The sequence below is a fragment of the Lepeophtheirus salmonis genome, chromosome 13 (assembly GCF_016086655.4).
Source record: "Lepeophtheirus salmonis chromosome 13, UVic_Lsal_1.4, whole genome shotgun sequence".
Taxonomy (NCBI): Eukaryota; Metazoa; Arthropoda; class Copepoda; order Siphonostomatoida; family Caligidae; genus Lepeophtheirus; species Lepeophtheirus salmonis.
This window is the reverse complement of record NC_052143.2, coordinates 17,084,755-17,104,267: the sequence shown is the minus strand read 5'-3', so window position 1 is coordinate 17,104,267 and position 19,513 is coordinate 17,084,755. Positions and strand designations below refer to the sequence as shown.

The following is a 19,513-nucleotide window of genomic DNA, read 5'->3' as shown; positions in this document are numbered from 1 at the left end:
TTGAAGTTCCGAATTTCACCTTTGAAATTATATTTTTTTTCTATATTTCATCCAATGTCCAGCTACAATGTAAAATTTAACAAACAAATAATAATAATAAAAAAACAATTATAAAAAACAACAACAATAAGCCAAGTAGCAATGACATAAATTGAGGTGTTAACACTTCCTCGATTAGGATGATTAAAAAATACAATTGGTTCCTGATTACCGATTTTAATGTTGTCTATAGGTGTTTTCTAAAAGTTGATGTCTCAAAAGTTTCCACAGTCCGACGACTTGATTCCCTACTACCATTAAATCTATAGTTAAATGATATTTTAAGCTATCCATACTTTTCATAAGTTTTTTCTTTTTGCAAATCAACAAAAACTTTTTCATCAAAAACAAAAGGCTCCTCCCCAAAGCTGATCTGTTACCCTTTTCTATTGACCCAAAGAGGAAAGCCCACGCGTTCTTCTCCAGGCGTAATTTTAATAAAATTTTAGACACCAACTCACTAAATATTTATGTCTTGTGACATGAAGTAAATATATGCATTTGGTTGTCAATTTCTCCACACTCAAAGGTTCAAAGCCGGTCTAACAGGGATTTCCCTGTAAACTTGTTGCAATCAAGTGTTTTGCTATTGATATACGTTTGCAAATTTCTACATGCGATATTCTTGATGCTTTTTAGTGAGGAAAAATTGACTTGAACTTTTTTTTCTCCTTCATCCTGCTCCAGTTCCCCACAATGGATTTTAAACAATGTACATTGTTTTAGATGATTTCTCTAAAATCCCGATTTAAAACCTTATATTTCTCTCGCTCTTTTAATTCATGGAGGTAGCTCTAGATTAAGAGAAAGCACCACACTTATATTAATTTGTTGTCCATGTGTAATTAATATATTAGATAATAATAATAGATATAATAAGATATGCCAATCTCTTCATATTTCACTGATGATTGTCTTCTTTTCTGTAGCTGCCCTTTCTGCAGATCCCACCTTCTTTCTTCCCCTCCTGTGACTCAAGAGTCCGTCCATTTTTACGCAAATAGGATAGCCGTCATCTCCAATATCCCTTTCCAAATACAAGTTTCTTCCAAAATATCTATTGTCATCATCTTTTATTTTGTCGGAATGTATAATATTCTTTGACCCGAAAAGTAAACACCCAAAATCTTAGCCCTGTCTAATGTCCATCATCCATGGACCATTTTTGTTTAATATTCTGAAAAACATTTTCCCAAAGACCTTGGAAATTATTGTTTCAATAGAGTTCAATCCAAATCCTACCACTCTTTTGGGCACTTCCAGTTTTTCTATATTGTATTTTGGAAATAGTACTCTTCTAATAGTTTGCAACCTCTTAGCAATATTAGACATCCTCTCCTGACAATGATATTTGTTTTGATCAAATCAGGCAACAACAAGGGTTTGAAATGGAAACAAAAATCCAATGAGCTGCTGTCTTGCTCCGCGGTGGAATACAAGTTCTCTCCAATTTTTGAAATTTTTCCTTGCAAAAGACACTTGTTTATGAGGTGAAGAAAAAGATCAAGGATAGTGAAAGTCTCGAGAGGAAGCCGAGAAGTGGAGACCAAAACAAAGTGAGGAATGATACGTTTTTTGAGCAATTAGGTGAATAATTGACCATCCAATTTTTGGCTAAATCATCCCTAACTGTGCTCTCTTAGATTATGCAATTTGGGCTATGTGGAAAGTGGAGCCTGTGCCTATTCCCATTCGTCTGCACCGCCCTTAAATCTGCTGTTGAGAATCAAAGGCTGTCATACCGGACGAATATGTTGTGAGGATCTGCAGTGACTTCAGGGGCTGAATTGAGGTCATGGTTGAGAGAGATAGGTGACATTTTGAAAAATAAAAGTTTAATATATATATAACTAATTAATTACCCCTGCCTCCTACACGAATCATTGAACATGGGTAGGTTTTTTTTTAATGCGATTCGCTTATGCACGCTGTATAAAAATACTACATACATAGAAACATAATCTCCTTAGAACTCACATCTAAAGGAGGACTTAAAACTTTCAATAATTGAGCAACAGTAATAATGAACAAACGAGCTTTCTCTGAAATTGGTTTATTGATTACTAACTGATTCAAAGATTATAACTTCTCAAATAATACAATGATTGACATAAAATGTTTTGGTTATTTTTATAAAATATAAAATCCATTGGATAAGTTACAATTAATGATTTAAAAAAAAAAAAGGACTTTGTAAGAAGTCATTATAATAATTTTAATTCAGTACATGACATCACATGAAACACAACGAAGCCAAGAGTAATGAGTATTGGAATATTAAATACTTTTAGGTTCAAAACGAAAACAAAAAAATGCCACATAAAATAATAATTTGCCTTTGGGAAATGTGAGATCACTTTAATGTAAAGGAAAAGGATGGATTTGGGTGGTGTGATGAATGGGGTTCCTAATGTGTCGATCCATGATGATAAAGTCATTCGGTGATGGATACTAATTAATAATATTATTAATTGGGAAGACAAACATAAGAGGAATGATTGAGGAAAGCGAGGCGAGGGTTAAGTACGAATAAAGAAAAATGTGGAGGAATTCAGGGCTCTTCCCATACTTAAAATTAAGACAAGACAATCAATATAGAGTTTTTTCGTATTATAAAAATATCCACAAGCTTATATTGATTTTTTCTCTTGTTTTTTTAAGACGCAATTTTCCCCTAATTTAGGCTCTCCCGTTATAATGAATCCTGAGTAAACTTACAAAAACAATTTGAAGAATGAAATCCCTCATAATTAGATACCATTAAGAGCCAGTAAATAAAAATAAAAAATAATATTGTGGTTTCCAATGTTAAAAGCGTCTTTTAAGGGAGAAAACCATTAGAAAAACAACTACTTATTAATACATAAATGACGTTACAAAAAGATTTATGAGGAGTCACCCTGAGTTGTAGATGAGGATACAAAACTTAATATTCAAGGTTTGCCCATATTCATAGGCTGTTTGTATAGGGATTTTCATCATCGTCCGTTGGCGAATGATTGTTTTGAGGAGCTGTTGAGGAGGAAGTGCCTTTAAACAGCGTGGAGTCCAAGGTTTTCTTCCAAGTGTCTTGTGCTTTCTTTAACTTCTCAATCCATGTTTTCTATGATCATAAATTGAAATTAATTAAAGATTATTGTATTCAAAAAAGGGCTTAGGGAATACTTAAAAAGGGAGTCATTAGAGTTACAAACTATGAGGGTTTTTTCTCGTTGTGTACAAGTTCAACCAAAAAATGAGATTCATAATTTCAAATGAAGGATTTATAGTACATGGAATTAAGATAACGAAATAATAACTTACGTTGTAATTAAATAATGGATCTTAATACGAAGAAATTCCAACTTGTACTGATAGAAACTCGTACAGACATCGTAACTTGCACACAACATATAGGTTTATATTATTGACAGAGGAAGCGCTGTAAAAATTATTATTAGCAAGCACTATTTTTCCTAATACTAGTACAAACAACAAGCTACAGACTGCCACACCAGTTTTAGGATATTATATATATATTTTAGCTTGCTCATGCCCAATTGAATTCATCTATGTCGCCAAATACGATTGTGGTCTGAAAAGTTTCTGACATTTTCACAAAAACACTAACATCAACTCACTTAAACAACCATTATGCATCCAAAATGGCTAAAACCTTGGTGAGTAAATGTCAACAGATGCTAGATAAATATGACTAAAGAGACTAAAAAGGAAAGAGGAGACAAGATATAATTATAGTCTCTTTAGATATGACTAGCTTATATTTACGAGTGCTCTCATCTCCATGTAGAGGTCGGAAACTTTTCAAACCAACCTTGTAGTTTACTAATCTAGCTACAATTGAAACTGCATATCAAGGTACCACTGTTTTTGTAGATATTTTGACGAAGAACGTGACAATTACAAGATTGCATTTAATCTTAAGTCTGATATTTACTTATAGTCATCATAATTCTTGTTCTCGTAATGATGTTGTAAGTGGGTCTTATTAAAATAGTCTCTATTTGTCAAGAACAGGCTCATAACTCATTAGTACGCTTCCCTTTACTCTCTTATAATATTGTTAATAGTAAATACCTAGGTTTATATTAGGTATAATGTCATTCCTTCTCATATTTACCTTTAAATCAAAAGATTCAGCTTGAAATGTATGCACCACAGTTATTTGTTGAAATCGATTCAAACAAATCAAAATGAAAGCATTTTCCAGTTTGGCACTTGCACCCTCGGTTTCTGAAACTTCATGGATGAAGAAGCGATCTAATGAGAGTGGCTGTTTATGCACAATATATTTCATGCTAGCATCAGAGTTTTTAGCTGAGCTGCTCCCCCAATTCTCAGTCAAAGTTGACTTCTGTAATATAAGGAAAAAAAGAAAAGAAAAAAGAAGGTAGAGTTAATGATTTGATTAATATATAATAATTAGTAGTGCATTTTTTTTCTGTGACCCAACCTTTTTGGCGAGGGATTTTTTCTTTCGTGTAATGACCAACAGATCATCAAAGAGAATAACAAACATTTCTGTTGGTTTTCCTGAGTCTAGTAAGATCAAAGATCCTTCCATGATGATTTGTCTTCGTGGTGATACAATGAGCCGCTCACAGGGTTGACGAGAAAGAGCAGATTTTAAAAACTCTGGAATATATTGTTTGGACTCCATTTCAACGAAGGAAGGCCAAACGATATTTCTTTGAATTTCCAAAAGTCGATCAAAATTCGTCAGCCATCTCATTTTATCATCTAGTTCTCCTAAAAAAAGTATGCATTTATGAGTATATTTATATTGATATAAATCTGTTTTGTCCCTCCTTATTTATTTGGTACAACCTAGTCTTACGATCGGTCCTATAAGTGCTACACACGGTCTCTTAAGACCGTCTGTCCTTCAGACTGTCTGTACTACGATTATTAAAAAAGAAGAAATAAAGTTTTAGGACTGATATGTAGGACTGAGCTTTACCGGATCGACACTAAACTGGGCGAGACTGCAGTCTTCAGCCTTAAATAAGGATCGACTCCACAATTAATATAATGGATATGTTTTTCATGAACTTACGTAAGGATCCATCCTTTACTTCAAGAATTTTAGAAATAACTTTCTTCTCTTCAAGATCGCTAGTTTTAGAGAGGATGCTTCTAAAGACCAGGGGTGTCCTCATGATATGATGCACTGGAGCAATAAGAAGATCCGTTAATTGAAGCTTTTTACATCGAATATCCCGATTACACCACTAAAGTTTATAAGAATAAATAATCATATATATTCAACTACTAATTCATTACCTTCTCGAACTCTAAAAACTCCGTATTGCGTCGTAAACTCTCAAGATAATTAAGAGCATTGATATAATTAAGAGCATAGCGATGATAAGCCTGTGATATAGTCCTTGCCCGTTGACCCTTTTGACCAAAAAGATCAACCATGAGATCAATCACTGGTAGACTCCCATCTTCTTGAACCAATTTCAAAAATAGTCCTAAAAAGTCCTTACAGAATGAATAATTGACCTGTCAAAAAATACAAGGGATCTTATTATTTGTCAAGAATATTCATTTAAAAAAAATTATAAAGCTTCTTCCCTTAAATAATGTTTTCATTTTTCTCATTAAAATAATGACTACACCATTTTGTAGCTCAGTGTTATATCAAAGTATACATACATTTTACATTTCATACATAAAATGACTCTCTTTCTCCTCTGATGATGAAAAAAGAGGGTAATCATTCTCTCCAAACTTGCTCATAAATCAAAATCATAAATAAATTAAAGCATTGACAAATTAATACTAGTTTTTTTATGTATGCACAAATTACTAATTTATAAAAATATAATAATTTCCTTTTGAAGCTCATCTCTTTCGAACCTTTACTTAATTTTCTTATTTTAGCTGTAATTCGAATAATGATTTGTACATTGTTCATATTGTATGTACATTGTACGGATTTCGTTGCTATAATAACGAAATCCGGCGCTTTTGAACTATCTAAAATGGGGATTTTTTAAGATTAAAAAAAAAAAAAAAAACTGAACAGGGGATACAAAAAATCGAAAATGTATCAATGCAGCCTCCGTTACGCTCAATAACGGCCTCGATTCGGGTCTTGAACCACTTTTAGGTCCTGTAAACTAGAGCTTGATATAAATTTTGCATTCCGGGACGATGGAGTCTATAAGGGACTTTTTTGTAGTATGAGGACCTCTTTTGACCTTTGACTCAAGGTTACTGCGGACTAAATATACCATCGGATTCGGGTCAAGGGTACTAGGAGGACAAATATACTTGGACACCTAGTCGTAGCAGGGCTCATGGAGCGCCCTAGCTCATTGGTACTGTTACTAATCGGGAGCATTTTGGGTATTAAAAAAACAAAACAAAAAAAAAAGGTCATCATTGTATCCCTACACAATTTGAAGAAGGCTCTGAAATAGAGCAGCTAAGCTGCCATGACGTTTCATTTGATCCTTTACAACCAGCTGTGACAAGGGAGGAGATGGAGAAGGAAATAAATGAAGACATTGGCAAGAATTACGCTGATGTTGATCTTCAATTCTACTCTGAGTCCAACAAGGACCTACAATTATAACTCCACAACAAATTCTCAAAGTTACAGTTTTCTTTTGTGAGCACACACGAATATTCAATCAGGTTTTGAATATGATGGAATGTAGTAGAAACAGAAGTTCACTAATCAAGAGTTAAATAATAATGGCAAAAAATTCACTTTTCAGATTAATAATTCGAATAAAATGAGCCAGCTAAAAAATACATTGGTTTAAAACCCTAATCAATGGTCTCCACCAGAGCCTTCTTCAACTTCATAACTCTTCTCCTATCGATTTATATCATTTTTGACCTCAGAATTGATAATATCCATATTGTTTTCCAACAAAATAATTACTACAGCGTACATTTCTGCCTCTGAAAATTTAATAAGCTTAGAATCTTCAGTTGATGACTCAATTGCAGTGGTTGGCCTACTAAGTGAAACTTTTATTAAATATATATTACAACCACAAAAACATATTGAACATTTTCGTTTTCATATATGCCAGAAAAATCAAAAAAATCTGAAGTGCCGGATTTCGCTGTTGCACCCTGTATATACTTATATTAGTCAGTCAAACAGTGATACTAAGGAGTTCATAAAATCAGTTATAAATTAGGGTTATATCAAACAAATTGCCTAAATATCTTCTAGGGAGATCGTGAAATTGTAAAATAATAGTTACACATATAATTTAAACCATGATAGATATGCTTTGATGAATACCATATAATGATCCGAAATTTATTGAATAAAATAAAAGCGCTTCTGCAGGATTATATTTGGGGGAAGCAGCCTGGCTTTTGGAATATTTTTGAAAGTAGTCCAAATGATACATAATTGTTTTGAAAAAAAAATTGTAAATACATTTTTTGGAAAAAAGTTTCAATATAATAATTTTTCCAAAAAAAATCAAAAATCAACAATATTCATTATTATACAACAAATTATTTTTTTAGAAGTTTTTTTCAAAAATCCACTACTATTCACAACAAATCAATTTAAAAAAAAGAATAAGAAATCCAGAGCTAATCACAAAAAAAATTCTAAAATTAAATTTCAAATATTCAATTTTTTGGAAAAAAATAAATCCTTAATTTAAGGGAGGGGGAGTTTCAGCCCCTCCCAGCCAGTGACCTGCAAATATGAATGAAATATTGTTTGGTCTATTTATTTTATACTATCAGAATAATAATTAAAATTAAAGTAACATTAATTCTTTAAGACATTCATTACAGGCTTTCTTTCATTCATTACCTTATATAATGACTATTATATAAGGCAATAGTAATTAATGTCATTACTATTCTACTAATAGAAACAAAAAGTAAAAACTGTCTGTAGTTGATATAAAAAAAGGGAAGGGATAAAAAGAATGCACTTTCCATGAATCAAGTTTACCTTGCCCAATTTAAAGCTATTCATCATAAACATACATGTAAATCCGTTACGTTTTTTTAGCTCGCCCGTTAATTTCTAATTGGAAGGCTAAAGAATGAATTTTATTTTTCTTAGCAATTGTCATTATTATTTAATTCCTGAGTTTGAACGTTCGTGTGTGCTCATAAAAGACGGAGCATAACCCTGAGGATTTGTTGATGAGTTATAATTGTAAGTCCTTTCTGGACTCAGACTAGAATTGGGGATTGACATTGGAGTAATTCTAGCAAATTGCCTTGCTGATATCCTTTTTTCCTTCCTCTCTTGTCACTGTTGATTCTAGCTGATCTTATGAAACATCATGAGCATTATTCCTTCTCTCCTAATTAACATTCTTCAAATTGTTAGGGTTACAATGTTGATTTTCGGTTGCTTTTTTTTAACATGCTCATTCATCAATGGATTTTCAACTTTGATCATAAATATATATAGTGAGACTAATCTGAGTCATTGCAACCATACACAATTTGAAGAATGTTTCGCTACAAGCATCTCTGACGAGGGGGAGACGCAAAAGGAAATAGGAAAGAATAGCTCCGATGTTGATCCTCTGTGGATACCTTGAGTCCAATAAGGAGTTACATTTATAACTCTGACTCATCTTCACATGATTTTGGGGAGAGGAAAAGAATATTTACTATTAAGAGGAGATCCTTCTACGTTTAACATATCGTTAGTGTGGGGAAAATATTGTTAAACTATATTTATATATGGGGTAGGGTAGCAAAATGTGTACAGTTAATTAATGTTTATTTTCTCACTACTATGAAAAGGTTAAGTGATTATTTTGTGGATATTCTGTTTCCGCCGTCCTTTTTACATAAACAAATTATACTGATTATTTAGTGATTTCATCATCATGAGAGAGCAAAAAGCAAAAACCATCTCAGATCTCCTAAATGCCGGAGTTGATGTTATGAAGATTACGGATATTGTTAAGAGTTCTTGGAGCCTGATTTTAAGTTGGCTAAGATGGAAAAAAATGGAAAAAAACCTCTCGAGGATGTCAGGTAGTGGAGGGCATAATTTATTGAGGAATACGAAGTTCTTGTTATGTTTGGATAAGAATATAAAGAAGGATCCTACTAAGTCGATGAATCGCCTCGCCAAGGACTTCTCCGTGGCTCTTAGGGCAATCAGGAGAGATATTAAATACAACTTGGAATTAGTTTCTTTCACAAGGACCCAACTCCACATTCTGAAAGAGGACATGCAAGTCAGGAGGCTCGAGAGGTGTAAGAAAATCCTCACATGGATAAAGGCAAATGGGTCAATCCTGCAAATTTTCTCGGATAAGAAGATTTTCACAGTTGATCAATTTAACATCCACTGGAACGACCAATGGTTTGTGGAAATAAAAGATGAAGTCCAAGGGGTTTACCACACACAATATCTGGCCCAAACAATGGTCCTCAGCGTGGTGGCCTCTGATGAAAAGAAGATGCCTCCGTTCATTTTCAAGGGTGGACAAAAAATCGCACAGGACACGTACTATAAGTTGCTTATGTACATGGCGTACTTGCCATGGTGGAAGACCAACTCCACGTAGAGTAACCTTGTGTTGACTCAGGACGGCACCCCCTCTTACACGTCCACCAAGTGCCAAAATTTATGCACAGATGAAATGTCTCTATTTCAACCACCAGGAACTCGTACCCAAATGTTGACTCAATGAATATTTATTTTACTGCTCAGTTTTAAAACAATTTACACCAAACATAGGCGAAAAACTTCAAAGGGAGAAGTTAATACCACGACGACCTATGAAATATTAAAAAAATAAATAAAAGAAAGAAAGAGCACACCCGACAATTGTTTCTCCTTTTCTCATTTTCAAAGGTAGTTTTTTTTAAAAAACTACCTCAACTTCAATAATAACGACAACAACTCATTCAAAAATTCATTCTTCCGTTTGTCAACTCTACAGAAGCGGAGGAGGTGCAAAATGCACCCAATTCTCATAATTAAATAGATAGATAACGATGAGTAAAGTGTTTCTCTATTTGTCGGTTCACTCCTTGAAGCTCAAGTAGTAAACCTTGTATTTTGTACAATCAATCAGAAAAGACGTGAATCCGATGTATTTTTTTTTGTAATTGAAAAAATAATACACTGGTGTTGCTTCAGTAAAGTAGTTACGTAGATAAATACCTTTAAATTGAAACTGTTCGATAATTGTATTCTCAAGATGTTAGTGGTGAGTGGTGTAAGTAGTGATCATCAACTAAGAGTATTAGGGCGTCAGTAGGGGCTGAGCTGTAAGGGCATTGGGCAATTTATGCAGTAGAGGAAATAGTATAATATTTAAAATATTTTACCAAAAAAATTTTTTTTTTGTTAATAGCCATGGATTTTTGATATTTTTTCCAAAGATTTAATACTTGAAATTTAATTTTTGCTAAAAAATTAAATTTTCTGTAAGTAACTATGGATTTTTGAATTTTTTTCAAAAATCAAGCCCCCTCCTCCCCCTCCATCTAAAAAAAATATAATTACTCTTGTAGAACACCTTGAATATAGAACAATGTGATTATGAAACTGAGCATTTGCATGGCACCAATTTAATAGACGTTACATGGAACTATCTCTTTTACGTCATCTTTTAAGTGTGCATAATAAAGTACATAGATGTTAATAAGTATTTGAAGCCATTACAAAATAAAATAAGTGACCAAAAAATTCGAATTGTTAAATTTAAGTATGTTAAAATATATGGCGCTTGACTTGTTTTTATTTTTATCAATGTTAATTCTAATAATAATAATTTATTCCCATAAGTATAGAGAAAAAGTTTATGTATTATCATAATTATACAAATGTAGGGAAATCAATTGATTAGTATAGTATTTTTGAATAGACTATTTTACGTAGTATATTTATATTTTTTCCCAATTTAAATGTACTTTTATTTAGCCTTTCAAAATATTAATGAGGGTTTTGGAAGATTATTTGATTATATTTCAATTCAAGAATCACTAATAATGATTGATTCTTAAATTGAATAAGATTTGGGAGTATGCTTTGAACTTTGGTCCCTTGACTCCTCTTACTTTTACGTTTTCCTTTACATTTTCAAATATATTTTAATTAGTGTGAGCACATGGTTTGATTCGGGAGATGAATCAGAGACATGATCATTAATATATTGAAAGACTGAATTATTTTTCTTAAATCGATATTTCTCAAAAATTGTTAGTCTTGAGTACCTACAATTAGGTATAGGAAACTCAAGTTATGTTTAACGTGGTACTATAAATATTATTTAAATAATATACGTGTGTACTAATGATGTGTTGTTTGATGTGATGTAATGACCAATCAGATGCAAATTATGCCTTTTATTTGATAAAATTGTAGAGTTTGTAGTGGGGAGTACTTTGTTTTCGATTGTTTTGGTCAACTGTCTTTTTTCTCTCTTCAGCTGTTGCAAAGTCAAGGAATTTCCCTTGCTATTGCTCAGTACCATCATTCTATGTATTTTATCTCTATGGTACAATGTTATACGAAATTACTATGGCACACGCACTTTAAAGCACTAAGATATATTGTCTTGGATACATATATTTTCTTTTTATCTCAAAATTGCAGACAGCAACAGCGGATAGGGGAAACTCAATTATATCACCTTTTCATAGTAAGGAAATAACTTTTGAAGCCTATAGGATGAAGAAGAGAGGTAGGGATTTAGCCTTTTTCAAGATACTTAGACTATTTTCACTTTTGAAGATCATGAAAGTAAATGAATGCTCTCATATAATTCATAGGGTTGAAATTAATACATTCAGATTTGAATTTGAAACTCACATGCATTATTTATTTCGAATGATTATACTTTATAAAAAATAAAATAATGGATACTTTTTATTTGCTTTTATATCAAATAAAATGAAAATAAATTGTTTTATTTCTATAAATAATTGATTTTGTCATACTTCTTTTCCTACATGAAGAGAAAGAATAAATAACACAAAAATGCAATAATAATTATAGAAGAAGGTCTTCATTTTTTAAAATTATTTTCAACATATCTATATTTTGCTACAAAGTTAAGAAACTTGTTCATGATGAAATAACGATACCTTTTGAAATGATTAATTACATTTTGTTTGATTTTTTAAGTCCTTTTGTAAAATATATTCAATTACTTTATCATTATTAAAATGTAGTTTACTCCCTTTTACTTTCAAATGATTATATTTTTAGTGTACAAATCCTTGACAGTTATATTACAAAACAAAAACCGTTAGTTTTAAGAGCAAAATAAAAAAAGATGTTTATGTAGGTGTTTTTGCTCCTATAATTAAAACCAGATTATAATCCATAGAACCTAAAATTAAGCAAATAATACTCCCCTAAAGACAATGGGCAATTTTTTCATTAATTTGACATAATTGTAAGCAATGTTCTCAAGTTAAGAACTAAATAAATAACTTAAAACTTGAGATGATCCCTTTATAATTAAAGTATATATGTGTAAATAAACAAAGTGCCGTGGCTCAGTAGACAATGTGCTCGGGATAAGTGATTCTATTGAACTCAATGCACGTAAGTTCGATTCAAAGTCCTTCGTAAAAACTAACAGTTTGATCTTTTATAACGTCACTCAACTTTATTTCTTCTTTGTTTAATCAGTTTGTTTGTACTGAAAGTTCTAAGAACCAATATTCTTAAGGATTGATCTTATAAATGGACAAACTGGAAAAAATTATGGCCGAGTTCTTTTCTCAAAATCTTTTTTTAAGTCCCTCTTCAGATAACTGAATCCTTATATTTCGATTACACTAATCGTTGAATACGTACGTTTTATATCTAAAACGTTTTAATAGTGATGGAATAAGTCATACTCAATGAGTTTTTGGTTTTTGTTTCTCCATCCAATTATGTGTATGCTATTTATAAACATGATCAAGAAGATTAATAAATTAGACACTGATTTGAACGACGTCTTCTATTACTAGACATTTATGGAGAACAAGAACGAGAGAAAGGGATGGGAATTATAATTAGTGTAACATGAGTTTATATAGCTAGTACATTGTACATTGCAAGCCTTCACTACTTGATCCTTCATCAAATCCTGAAATTCCTTCTTGATCCAACGGATAAGTTTGTCCTCGGTGTTGTAGGGTGTTAGGTTGGTTTGTCGTTCGATTGTATCCCACACAAAAAAATACATCGAATTAAGATTCAAAGGGATAGGAAGCCAAAAGTAAAGGGAGATAAAGTCGTAAAAGTTTCAAGTTTCTTGGAGCCATGCAAAACTTTTTTTTCAAGGTATAACAGGTTTCTACAAATAATTATTGTGGAAATGTCCTGTTTTAAAAATAATTTATAAAGATGTTCTTTCAGTTTTAGACAACTTTGGGTGAGAGCTCCAGATTGATGACTTTATAACATTTTTTAGCGGGACAGACAGTCAAACAATTAATGCTGGCCTTACGTAGAGGATAACGTATCTGTTTAATATTCCATTTACATGTTTTATTTTGTTTGTGTCTTTTTCTTTTTATGTTTTCTGAAAATATATGAATGCCGAATAAAGGTCAAGAGAGAAAAAATGATATAGCAGGTAGCCGATTACCGATCCAGGGGGTCATTTTTGTATATAGCACGTCCAAATAGATATCAGTGTTAAGGCTGAGGCCATGGGGGAACACATGAGGAGGCATGACTTGCCTTCGGAGCTTATTATCTCCAAACACAATGACGTGGGCTGAGAACTTTTAACACCCTTAGAGGCCCCAAATTTAACCCTACTCTTGCAAACGAATGTCTCACTGAGTCCCAGAGTTCGAGCAGTTTTTATGTATTGCTCCTAGTGCGGATTCCAAGGACACAATGTTGCTTTTCCAAATATTTGGGACAACGAATTCGTTAATGAATTCCATCATTTCCATTTGATATAGGTTTGAACAAGTTATCATACAAACAAAAAAAAAAAAATCCCCTTCCCAAGTACCTGCATTTGCCCAAGAGAGTGCGCAAAAGGCCGTTATATAGAGCTTGTGTACCCTGTATACATTATATGGTATACATATGCTAATGTTTCATAATAGGTAACGAGTTTTGGAAATTCCATGGATGTGATTTTACAGACTCATAGCTTGGTATTACGTAAAGATACTGACTTGAAATTTTTACAGAAGCTGCGTGAATTTATTTCAAATCTTTTCCTGTTGATACTTTGTTTCTTGCTTGATGTAAAAAAAAAAACAAGTTGTTTGCTGAAACGATTGAAAATGGAAGCTCTTTGCACAAAAAGAGCAGATCGAGGGAGGTGATAAATTCAAGGACATCTCCGCGTGGTTAAGCATAAACGTCAAGGCCGTGTACATGGTATGGTAAGGGAAATGTTAAGAAAAGGAGGCCAAGATCCTAAGCCGAAGCTTCCTTAGTTGGAAGCGACCCTAGTTCTGAATGAAGCTAATCCTTCAATATCAACCAAAAGGGTATCAAGAAAGGAGGAAGTTCTTAAAAAGACCCAGAGGGAGTTGCTAAAGGAGGATTTTAAAAACATTAGCCACAACCCACGGCATTTTTTGTCAGCTGTTATGCTGTATTCCTTTCTTCCCTTATTTATGTTATGATTGCTGATCTACTGAACTCTATTTGAACATGAAATATGTATACTAGTATATAGGGAATACACTAAAAAGTTGGAAGAATGAAGTAATTGCTGTACTAAGTTCAAGCTATTTTCCTTTCTCTCTTTGAAGGAAAGATTCTGACATGTTATGAAGGCAGTTATATAGAGAGTGTGACAAGGAAATTTTCCACGTCATTATTATTATTTTTATATTTTTGGGCTGATTAAAGTTTCAAGTGACATCTCCTGCAATATTTCGATACATGTGTTTTTCTTCTTGCACAAAAATCGGACAAAAAATGAGTGCGCAGGAATCAAAATGGCAAAGTGTTTCGAATCTTCTCAACGAGGATGTTAATTCAAAAATAATTTCAGACATCGTCGACCTGAAGACCGTCCTGAAGATCACGGGTGGTGAAGCAGAATGGGAAAGGTGTCAATAGGACGGCAGGAAGTGGAAGAAATTGTTTGAAAGCGAGATGAAACATGTCTCAAGTCCCTGCAGGCCAAGATCAAAGAAGATCACACATCATCAATGTGCCGCTTGGCTAACAAGTTCAACATAGACGAGATCACCATCAGGAGCGTAGTTCATAATGACCTCGGCCTTGAGAGCTTTGTCAGGACTCCAAGACATCTCCTTACCGACAAGATGAAGACATTAATGCTTGAGTGATGCCAAATGGCCCTAATTCCATGAAGAGTCATCTGTTGACTGTGAATATATTTTCAGACAAGAAGATCTTCATAGTTGACCTGGCTTTGAACTGCAGAAACGACAGATTTATAGCCACATTACCCGAAGAAGTCCAGGGCACCTTCAGGACAAAATATCCGATCCAAGCAATGTACTTGGGAGTCGTAGCCTCTGGTGGGGAAAAAATGGATCCCTTCTTCTTCAAGTCCAAGGACAAAATCGGGGCTGAGGCCGACTATAAGATCCTGAGGTGGAAAAACTTGCTCTGGCGAAAGCCTTACTATCCTGAGAACAAGTACGTGCGGACCTAAGATGGTTCCCCCAGCCATACGGCCTTGAACACAGATAACTTCTGCAATGAGCCCATTGTTGACTTCTGGGATAAGCCCTTCTGGCCCTCTTCCAATGCTGATCTCAATCCCCTCAACTTCAGTGTGTGGAGCGTCTTACATAACATCACACAGAAATGTGCAGGAGCTCAAGGCCAGCATCAAGAAACAATGGGCCAACATGGCCACCGATTATATTGTGGCTACGTGCACCAAGTTTCCACCTCGTTTGGAGTCTGTAATAGAGGATGGAGGTGGCCGTCTTGAATAATTCTTCCCAAGATTGATTGCTAAGTTCTTTGAATAATATTTTCAATATACTTTTCTAATAAAAAGTTATTAAGCTTTTGGTTTTGCTTCTTGATCGCGTAAAATTTCCCTGTCACACTTTGTAGAAGTGAAATATATTTATATTGTTATTTTCATGCATCCCTTCAACATGTATTATGACTTAATACTTACACATGTGAGTTCGTCCAAGTTTCCAAACAAGATCTCAGGCTCTGCAAACATCAAGGATCCTTCTACTTGCGCTTTTTTTAAAGGTTCCATATACACCTAAAAGAGAAAAATATTAATTTATCCTGTTAACGGAGAAGTCTTACATTTTTAAGAACCATAAGATGATCGATTAAAAAATTATTTTCACTTTGAAATAGATCCCAGATTGCGTCTCTTCGTTTGATCTCTGCTCTCGATATATCAGAACATTTGCGAGGAGGTGTATAATTGAGTAAAATCGGTGAAGATGATCCTCCCAACTCTGGGTCTTCCTCTTCTTCTGCAAGAGAAGAAGAGGAAGGTCTCCGCATTTGAGAAGGGAACTTCTTTTTTTCAGGAAGTGGAGACCCATTGGGATGAATTATTCCAATACTGGAGGATGAAGTGGTGGTAGTTGTACCCATCATGGTTGTGGACACTGATACAGGAGTGCAAGAGATAAGAAGCCCGGGCGAATCCTCCTCTTCCGACTCTGAACTTTCATTTGTACTTGAATCTGAATTTTTCCAAATGCTTACACTCCGTCGACGATCTGTTTTGAGTAACTCGAGGAAATCTGACCAAGATAGACCCATTACACGCATTAAATGCTCATCATGGAATTCAGAGGGAGTCATGTTTATTAAAATGGTTTCGAGATCCATAGGAACTGCAGTTTTGGAGCTTTGTACTTTTTTCTCGCGATCAAACTATTGGGATAAGAAGTTGTTATAGTACTCATCATTTCAATCATCAAATACTTACAATTTTGAGTAGGGACCAGGTATTTTTACTCCTTCTTTGAGCAGAGGATTGCGCATTTGGAAAGTTATCTATGATTGATATAAGAAAAAAAAAATTAATAATAGATTGAGTTCATTCATAAATCTATAAGATATATTGTCATTATTACCGTTCTCTGATGTGAAATTAGAAGTGGATGAACCATCAATTTCTAAAATAGAAAAATGAAGGTATTAAAGATTAATATCTCACCACATAAATATAGATTACTCAAATAATAGAAACACATATTATAAAATCTAGAAGGAGTAGAAACTGAGGTATGGATTTGAGAAATAAACTTGTAATAAAAAGAATCGCTAGAATAAGCAAATTATAAATACAAATCTCATGCAAAAATTTCACTATATAAATGATTGAACATGCTTGATGAGTTAAATTATTTAAATATAGTATAGAAAGTTTGTATAAGTCGTCAAAGTTATATAAGCATAATTTTTTTTTTGTAATAACCTATAAACCTTGTTCTCGTACTACCGATAAACATTGAGTTGTTTTTTCCATTTTTCGAGTAATTATATCAGAGTTATAAAACTTTTTTATGCCTAACTATAATTCCTCCATCGCTCCCAGTAGAAATCTGGCTCGGCGTTCAAAGGGAGTTTGGGGGATGTGTAATTATGAACATATGCAGGCCTAACATTGATTTGAAAGAACAATAAAGCTTCTTGTGAATATATAAAATATTAGCTTAAAAATCCTAGGATTTGCCAAAAAACGGTGGTTTTTTTTAATCAACTTATTTTCTGTTATTACCAACCTTCAAAAATTCAATGTCAAAATTTCATAAGAATATGTTCTTTAGTTTGGGAGTTATTGTGCTAAGTAGGACACTACTTTTGTTATTTACAAAACAATGAATCAAACACCATTTAGTGTTTTAATTTTGCACCGCTCTTCATGGGGAAAAAAATACCAATGGCTTCAAAAGTATTATGGGGTCTCCGCTTCATAAAGCGAATAAAAAAAGAAGAAGAAGAAACAAGAGGCAAATTTTGAAGGACCCCCCAAAAAAAAAAAAAACAAACTTGTTTTCTTTGTTAAGCCTAGGAATTCTTAGCCAATGTATTAAGTTACAAAGAAAATGGCCCACCGATAACGTAGTCTTTCAAACTTCTAAGACCCCTAATAGAATTGGTAATTATAGGACTGTTATAGTTTTTCTTTTATAAAAGAAATCATTCCACATCCAAGTAGCCAAACAGAAATTGCCCCTTCAAGTGAATGTTAATTGCCTTTAACAACATTTCTGTGGAGAAAGTATCAAAAAGTACCACAATACCAACATCTTTATTAGTACTGGAACCAGTACAAAATTATTAATATTGTGACTAAACTCTTATCCCAAAAAAAAAAAAACCCGACTACAGGGAGTTGTCTTATTTGGAAGCTATTATTTTTTTTAAACTTCTTGATATGATAGCTAAAACTAAGGAATACACCTTATGCTATACTACAATTAAAAAAAAAATCACCTGAAAAATATCGATTTTTATTGATTTTTTCAAATGAGTTTTTAACTTAGAATTTCGAAATTAAATATAATTTTAGTCGAATTCATTACTAAATAAGTAATGAATACTAATCATTTCCATTGAATATGAAGCACATTTAAGTTAAGGGCGAATCTCTTCGCCTCTAAAATTTTAATTACTTATTAGAATTTCCAATACTTCCCTATATTTAATTTTGGAACTTTTATGACACCATTTTCCATTGCATATATTATATTAAATATTTAATAAAAAGTTATCAATTAAATTACATTTTTTTTTGTAGGAATTGTAATCAAGATAATGTAATAAAAATAAATGACAATTGATGAAATTGATTTTCATACATATAGTTTTTTTTACACTCATATATGACTCTGAATCATTAAAAATTAAAAGATTTATTAAAAAAGGCTTTCAAAGTCAATCTCTTTGTTTGTTGAAGGTTTGAACCGTTACTTTTGTGTTCGATGGATTAAATAGCAATAATAAATGTGGGTTTCAGACCATAGAAAACAACGCAAATACAATAGAGTTATTTATCTTTCACAACTCAGTCAAAAATTTATAAATATCTTTGTACATGTCTCTATATTTAACCCTCTGTTAGTGAACTGGGATATCATACAACCCAAAAGATTTAAAAAAAGTATTTTAATACTTTAAAACTACATTTTATCACCACAACTCCTCAGAATGCTATTGAATAATTAAATCAGCTTAAATGGAATTCTATGTATATTTATTATGATACTGCCTTGTTTCGAACTTATTCGTATAATTTTTGAATTTTAAACGAGGTTAAGTGAATTTAATAAACTGTTTTGCCTAAAAACGTATCCTATGTTTTTCCTTTTAATTTTTTAAATTCTTCTTTTTTCAATATGAAGACTGAGGAATATAGCAGTGGATACACAATTGTAATATTGTAGTGATTGTATTATTTAATTCATGCTGACTCATCACTACTAATGGGAAAAAATTTGATAGCTAAAATTCGCATAAATAATAATATTGAAAATATATTTTTATCAAAGCTTAAATACTTGATTTTTTACTATAATAAAGATTTATTTTTCCGCAATGTTCTTTATTAAT

The 19,513-nt window shown here is 32.7% G+C and overlaps 1 protein-coding gene across 9 annotated transcripts in view; it reads right to left on the bottom strand.

Annotated features, from left to right (window-relative positions):
* Window positions 1–2,076: 2,076 nt before the first annotated feature.
* The window catches only part of LOC121128236 (uncharacterized), a 389,803-nt gene continuing 372,366 nt past the window's right edge, over window positions 2,077–19,513 (bottom strand). For all 9 annotated transcript variants that reach the window (XM_071892657.1, XM_071892656.1, XM_071892660.1 and 6 more), the window contains 9 exons: window positions 17,032–17,073; window positions 16,884–16,951; window positions 16,244–16,828; window positions 16,101–16,196; window positions 5,323–5,547; window positions 5,096–5,270; window positions 4,493–4,788; window positions 4,160–4,393; window positions 2,077–3,142 (listed from right to left, as the gene is read on the bottom strand). In XM_071892657.1, coding sequence (XP_071748758.1) covers window positions 2,990–3,142; window positions 4,160–4,393; window positions 4,493–4,788; window positions 5,096–5,270; window positions 5,323–5,547; window positions 16,101–16,196; window positions 16,244–16,828; window positions 16,884–16,951; window positions 17,032–17,073 — 1,874 coding nt within the window. In that variant the 3' untranslated portion in view covers window positions 2,077–2,989. The remainder of the gene's footprint in view (window positions 3,143–4,159; window positions 4,394–4,492; window positions 4,789–5,095; window positions 5,271–5,322; window positions 5,548–16,100; window positions 16,197–16,243; window positions 16,829–16,883; window positions 16,952–17,031; window positions 17,074–19,513) is intronic.